The sequence below is a fragment of the Mastomys coucha genome, unplaced genomic scaffold (genome assembly GCF_008632895.1).
Source record: "Mastomys coucha isolate ucsf_1 unplaced genomic scaffold, UCSF_Mcou_1 pScaffold21, whole genome shotgun sequence".
NCBI classification, from domain to species: Eukaryota; Metazoa; Chordata; class Mammalia; order Rodentia; family Muridae; genus Mastomys; species Mastomys coucha.
This window is the reverse complement of record NW_022196904.1, coordinates 109,589,324-109,596,485: the sequence shown is the minus strand read 5'-3', so window position 1 is coordinate 109,596,485 and position 7,162 is coordinate 109,589,324. Positions and strand designations below refer to the sequence as shown.

The window sequence follows — 7,162 nt, the reverse complement described above, 5'->3', positions numbered from 1 at the left end:
TATTGGACCTATTTCTCCAATTACCAAATTAGAGAGATCATTGGATGACAGTCAATAAATTTCTAATTATTCATATTTTTAGATTTCAATTGATTAGGATATGTTGGTAATATTAATTTTCATATTAAGATATTAAGAAAAAGTAATTGTGACTTCCTGTTATTTTTGTTGTTAGAGGTGGAATTAGGTTTGTGTGGGTTTGTTGAAAGATTACTTTCTTGCTTCTTCTAGGGTGTAGTTAACATCATCCTTATGTTGATGTTTTCCATCTATTATCCTTTGTAGGGCTGGATTTGTGGAAAGATATTTTCCACAAATATCTTATACAAAAAGATATAAATTTTGTTTTGTCATAGAATATCTTGTTTTCTCCATCTATGGTAATTGAGAGTTTTGCTGGGTATAGTAGCCTGGGCTGGCATTTGTGTTCTTGTAGGGTCTGTATGACATTTGCCCAGGATCTTCTAGCTTTCATAGTCTCTGGTGAGAAGTCTGGTATAATTCTGATAGGCTTGCCTTTATAGGTTACTTGACCTTTTTCCCTTACTGCTTTTAAAATTCTTTCTTTGCTGAGTGCATTTGGTGTTTTTATTATTATGTGATGGAGGGAATTTCTTTTCTGGTCCAGTCTATTTGGAGTTCTATAGGCTTATCGTATGTTCATGGGTATCTCTTTCTTTAGGTTAGGGAAGTTTTCTTCTATAATTTTATTGAAGATGTTTACTGGTCCATTACCTTGGGAGTCTTCACTCTCTTCTATACCTGTTATCCTTAGGTTTGGTCTTCTCATTGCATCCTGGATGTTTTGGGTTAGGAGCTTTTTGCTTTTTGCATTTTCTTTGACTGTTGTGTCAATGTTTTTTATGGTGTCTTCTACCCCTGAGATTCTCTCTTCTATCTCTTGTATTCTGTTGGTGATGCTTGCATCTACAACTCCTGATTTCTTTCCTAGGTTTTGTATCACAAGGGTTGTCTCTCTTTCTGATTTCTTTACTGTTTCTATTTCCAGTTTTAGATTCTGGATGGTTTTGCTCATTTCCTTCACCTGTTTGTGTTTTCCTGTAGTTCTTTAAGGGATTTTTGTGTTTCCTCTTGAAGGGCTTCTAGCTGTTTACCTGTGTTCTCCTGTATTTCTCTGAGGGTGGTATTTGTGTCTTTCTTAAAGTCCTGTATCATCATCATGATAAGTGATTTTATACCTGAATCTTGTGTTTCCGGTGTGATGGTGTGTCCAGGACTTGCAATGGTGGGTGTACTGGGTTCTGATGATGCCAAGTGACCTTGGTTTGTGTTGCTTATATTCTTATGCTTGCCCTACATCATCTGGTTATCTCTAGTGCTACCTGCCCTTGCTAAATCTGACTGGAGTCTGTCATTCCTGTGAGCCTGGTTGTGTTGAACTCCTCAGAGTCAAGCTATCTCTGTGATCCTGTAATTCTGGGATCCTGTGACCCTGGGCTTGTTAGAGCACCTGGGAGTGGAGCTTCCTCTGGGTGTTGTGGGACTGGCTGCAGAGCTTGCACCCAAGGTCTTCTCAGGGCACCAGCTCAGACAGACAGGAAGAAACCTGAGCCACTCTGCTAGAGGAGTTCCTGTGTGCCTAGTCCCCCTGGTCCCAGTTACTCCCGGTGTTGGGACAGATGTTATGTCTAAATTCTTCACAGTATTGCTCATCACTGCAGAGCTTTATCTTATAAAGCATCAATGCTGTAAGCTCCAAAGCCTTACAGAAGACCCAAAACTGGATCAGCAGGAACGAGCTGGCAGCAACTTGTCTCCTGGACTACAGTGCCAGCTTTCATGACAGCCCTGAAGCAAGAGAATCAACAAAAACAAAGACCCCCTTCCCCTTATCTCCACCTGACTTAAGTAAACCATTAGCTTCCGGGGACATTTAAGCAGGCAGGTGTGGAAGATGGACTCAGGTAGAAAAAGCACTCTTATGCCAAACTAGACATTTTTAGACTCAAATAGATCATTAGGAGAATCATAGACATGGCACTATTTTTACCCTGTGCTATAAGGGGAGATACCTGGGATGAGCAGTGCTGGGATTCCCAAGAATAAAGATCTTAAAAGTCCCAAGATAGAGGCTGGGGTATAACTCAGCAAATATGTATGGAACTCTGGGTCCAATCCCCAGTAAGAAAAAAGAAAAAGAAACAAGAAAAAGAAAAAGAAAACCAACACCAAAGGCCCAAGATTATGAATCTGTCACCCACTGGTACCCCCAGGGGTGCCTTTGCTTGATATTTGGTGATAAATGTAGACTAACTCCCTGATGTTCTAAAGCTACTTGAACTGAAGTAAGAAGCTGTCTCTGATGTATAAAATGCACTATTACAATTATCTTGAGGGTCTGGAGAGATGGCTCAGGGGTTAAGAACACTGCCTGCTCTTCCAGAGGTCCTGAGTTCAATTCCTAGCAACCACATGGTGGCTCACAATCATCTCTAATGGGATCCGATGCCCTTTTCTGGTGTGTCTGAAGACAGCTACAGTGTAAATAAAGTTCAGACCATGATTATTTTGAGCCTCAGTTTAATAGTAACTAGCATTTAATGTAAATGCTTACCTATTATATTTAAAATCAGCAGCATAATCGATTGCAGTCAGTCCAAAGGCATCTTTCAAAAAGAGGTCTACACCTTGTTGAAGAACAAATCTGACTAGGTTTGTTGAGTCATGACTTACAGCATGCATAAGGGCTGTTCTGAAAAAGCAGAGAGATAACACCACCCTTAGTACTTTAACAAAATTAAGGACCAGTGTGCTATATTTGGCCTGTATAGTGTCTGAGTAGAATTGACTACCAACAGGTAACAGACAAGCATCTCAAGATCTTGAGAGTTTTCTGCAGTTTCTTGAAGAAGTCATTCCAAAGACAAATCAATCTTAACTCCCATGTCTCTCACTATAGCTTTAATAGCAAAGTATATAAAAACCAGAGGTTAAAATGTTACAAAAATTTTAAGAAGTTCAATATTGAGGCAGAAAAGTGAACTGAGTCTGTATATTATTAAATTATTATATTATTAAATTAAAATCAAACTTGCAGAATCCCTTCAGCTGCTATAAGACTCAATGGCCAGCAGGATTAGTTTACAAACATCAGTGCATACATAAGGGGATACCCATGTGCTGTAATATACACAGTTCTTTGTGTTGCCTGTTCTCAACATTTCTTTTCTACATAGTTTTTGATGATTGTGTTGAGTTTCCATAATATCTCAACTACTGTAAGTTGTTCTATTCCCTGTTACTTCAATATTTCTTTCTTCTTTCCTCTCTCTCTTTCTCTCTCTTTCTCTCTTTCTCTCTCCCTTTCCTTCTTTCCCTCTTCTCTGTCTTCTCCCGCTCTCCCTCTCTCTCTTTCTTTTCTTGAAACAGAGTTTCCTTGTATAGCCCTGGTTGTCCTGAAACTCCCTCTGTAGACCAGGCTAGCCTTGAACTCAGAGATCTTCCTGTCTCTGCCTCCAGAGGGCTGGGACTTAAGGTGTGTGTTACCACCACCTAGCTAATTCAATATTTCTGAGCACTTGTTGTCACATTATACCATCACTAAGATTTAAAAAATTATAATACCTTTTCTGGTTATCAACTGCATGTATATTAGCATTCTTCATTAATAAGAATTTTGCTATCTTCAGTTTGTTTTCACTGACAGCCAGTAAAAATGGCGTGAAACCACCCTGTAAAATGACAAAAACCACTTAAAACTCACAAAAATCACACATTTGTCAGTTGAATTGAAAAACTGTAGAAGCTCCCTGGACACAAACACGAGGACACAGAAAAACATAATCCCCATGTCCCCATGTAGCGTGGGAGCTCCAGTCTTCTCTTATGCCCACAGTCTGTGTGCAGGAGTATTTGTTTCTATTGCGGTGTTTACCACTGCAGTTTGGAGTCACATGACTGCTTCCATGCACACTAACTTTTTGACTTATGTCACTGTCTGCAGTTTCTAAACCATAGTAGTAAAATTGCACATGTTTAATTGAGTTAGTGAGCTCTGTCACCATCTCCAGAACAGGGCTTCTAAGTTTACTCTCCAAAGAATATTTACTTCTCCAGAGATACTGTGTCACACAGAAAGGTCTATGATTCCATTGAATATAAAACTGTGTTGTATGCATCTAGTACTTTTAAAAAAATCCTTTAAAAGTGATTTTTCTAAATAACTCATTTTTTAAAAAGATTTATTTATTTATTTTTTTTATGTGTATGAGTACACTGTAGCTGTACAGATGGCTGTGAACCATCATGTGGCTGCTGGGAATTGAACTCAGGACCTCTGCTTGCTGCAGCCCCACTTGCTCCTGTATGATACACTGTAGCTGTCTTCAGCCGCACCAGAAGAGGGCGTCAGATGTCATTATGGATGGTTGTGAGCCACCATGTGGTTGCTGGGATCTGACTCAGGACCTTCAGAAGAGCAGTCAGTGCTCTTACCCCCTGAGCCATCTCGCCAGCCCCTAAAGATTAATTTATTTTTATTTTATGTTCACTGGTGTTTTGCCTGCATGTATGTCTTCATGAGGGTGCCAAATCACCTGGAACTGGAGTTACAGACAGTTGTGAGCTGTCATTTGGGTGCTGGGAATTGAACCTGGGTCCATTGAAAGAACAGCCAGTGCTATTACCTGCTGAACCATCTCTCCAGCTCCTAAAACATCTTTTCATCCCTGCTCAGTCCCTACATGACAATATTGTTGGGAAATGAAATTGGCATTAGAGGAACTATGCTCTCAGGATAAATTGTGGAGAACTTTCTGATGGTGCAGGAATTTACTCCAGGTTGCTATGGAATCTTGCTGCGTCTCTTCTTTTATGGTAACAGGGTCCCAGATAAAAACCTATCAGGCACACCTTCTGCCATGGGATTATAAGGGAATGGCTTTTAAACTAAAAGACACAGGCTTTAAATGAACTTTGGTTTGACTAGTGGTTTGTGAGTTTTTTAAATTGTCTGATAAAATATTTTTATCTTAGGTATTAGAAAGCTCCGTACCAGAGGAGATGGTTCAGTGAATAAAGTCTTTGCTGTTTAAGCTTGAGGACCTGAGTCCAGAACCTCTGTGCTTGAATAAAAGCCAGATGTGGTAGTACATATCTGTAATCCCAGCACTAGGAAGTAGAGACACAAGGACCCCAGAGCCTCCCTGGCCAGTCAGTCAAAAAAGAAGAAAGCAATAAAGGAGAACCCCTGATAGGCAAACTGTAGCCTTTATGTGTGCACACACACAAGAGCAAACACACATGTGCAAACATACATGTGCACACATCAATACAAATTTTATTCTTTTTTTAACTTTTATTGCATTATGATGAGAAAAGTTACATGATTTCAGTTTATCTGAATTTGTTAACATTTAAAAACATATTTTAAGTAAATAGAATTAAATCACAGTCTTACTTCCCTTTTGTACCCAACTCCTCCCAGAGCACCCTTCAATACCTACAATATCTTTTTTGTCATATTCCTTAAAATTTATAAACTATTATAACAATAAAAATGAGTATTATAAGAGTTGATATAAAACAACAATCAATTTAACAGTCTTATGTAGATGTTTGTCTACAGTAATACTGAAAATACATGTTTTTCTTAATATAAATTTTAAATAACTCCAAACATATTAACTGTATATTTCAAAATAATACATCACTACTAGTATTTTCTTAAATGAACATAAATATATAAAGTCTTTTTGTTTGTTTGTTTGTTTTGTGTTTAGTAGAGTTTAAAATCTTGACTCTTAAAGTGGTACAAGCCCAAAATAAGAACAATTTTTAGACATTGGATTTCGTTGTAATAAGGCTGTATTTCAATGAACCTTACATCACCAAAGGATTTTACCTCCATCGTAGCTAAGCTGAGAGTTGACAGTTCTGCTGCACCGAGGAATGAATTGTAGGCACCATTTTTGGATATAGACTTCCTGCTATGGTCAAAGCTATTTGACTTGAGTGAGTGACTTTATTCCCAGCCCACAGAGAACAGGTTACATTCATTTAAGAAATGGTGTGTGTATTAAGATGGTCTATCCATAAAGTCATTCACTAACTGTTTCAATGAACAATGATTCTGCTTGGAGGGTAGCACAGACATTAGGTGAGGGTAAGAATCTGGTTCATTGGTTGTAAAAATTTGGAAAAGCATTCATCTCAGAGAAAGAGTAACATAAAGTTCTCTTCTTCAAACTTGACACAAGAGTTACAAATGTCAAGCAAAGCATTCAGTCTCACTCTTTGTTGTTCTCTTACAAGCCCCTTCCCAATTTAACTGTCTACGTTTCTTTTGGGTATATAAGTACTTTTGAAATATATAAGCTGTTCTGAAAACCATAGTATAGTGTGAAAACATGAAATAAACAATACTAATAATAAAGAGGCTGAGATAGGAGAAGCAAAATTTCAAGACCCTTATGTTGTACACAGCAAGACACTGTAATGCACAAACAAGCTGAAAGTGTATATGGATTGTGCAATATTGGATCTATTTCTCCAATTACCAAATTAGAGAGACTATTGAATGACAATCAACAAATTTCTAATTCCTCATATTTTTGGATTTCAATTGATTAGGATATGTTGGTAATATTAATTTTCATATTAAGATATTAAGAAAAGGTAATTGTCACTTCCTGTTGTTTTTGTTGTAAGAGGTGGAATTAAATTTGTTGAAAGATTACTTTCCTGCTTCGTCTAGGGTGTAGTTTTGCTCCTTATGTTGATGTTTTCCATCCATTATCCTTTGTAGGGTTGGATTTGTGGAAAGATGTTGTGTAAATTTTGTTTTGTCATGGAATATCTTGTTTTCTCCATCTATGGTAATTGAGAGTTTTGCTGGGTATAGTAGCCTGGACTGGCATTTGTGTTCTTGTAGGGTCAATATGACATCTGCCCAGGATCTTCTAGCTTTCATAGTGTCTGGTGAGAAGTCTGGTATAATTCTGATAGGCTTGCCTTTATATGTTACTTGCCTTTTTTCCCTTACTGCTTTTAAAATTCTTTCTTTGTTTAGTGCATTTGGTGTTTCTATTATTATGTGATGGAGGGAATCTCTTTTCTGGTCCACTCTATTTGGAGAGTTCTGTAGGCTTCTTGTATGTTCATGGGCATCTCTTTCTTTAGGTTGGGGAAGTTTTCTTCTATA

The 7,162-nt window shown here is 37.9% G+C and overlaps 1 protein-coding gene across 11 annotated transcripts in view; it reads right to left on the bottom strand.

The window, feature by feature from the left end:
* LOC116102886 (ankyrin repeat domain-containing protein 26-like) overlaps positions 1–7,162 on the bottom strand; it is an 88,883-nt gene that overhangs the window by 72,346 nt on the left and 9,375 nt on the right. For 10 of the 11 annotated variants that reach the window (XM_031388126.1, XM_031388133.1, XM_031388129.1 and 7 more), the window contains exons 4-5: positions 3,586–3,692; positions 2,576–2,713 (exon numbers count right to left, since the gene is read on the bottom strand). In XM_031388126.1, coding sequence (XP_031243986.1) covers positions 2,576–2,713; positions 3,586–3,692 — 245 coding nt within the window. The remainder of the gene's footprint in view (positions 1–2,575; positions 2,714–3,585; positions 3,693–7,162) is intronic. The other variant, XM_031388136.1, reaches the window with a different exon arrangement.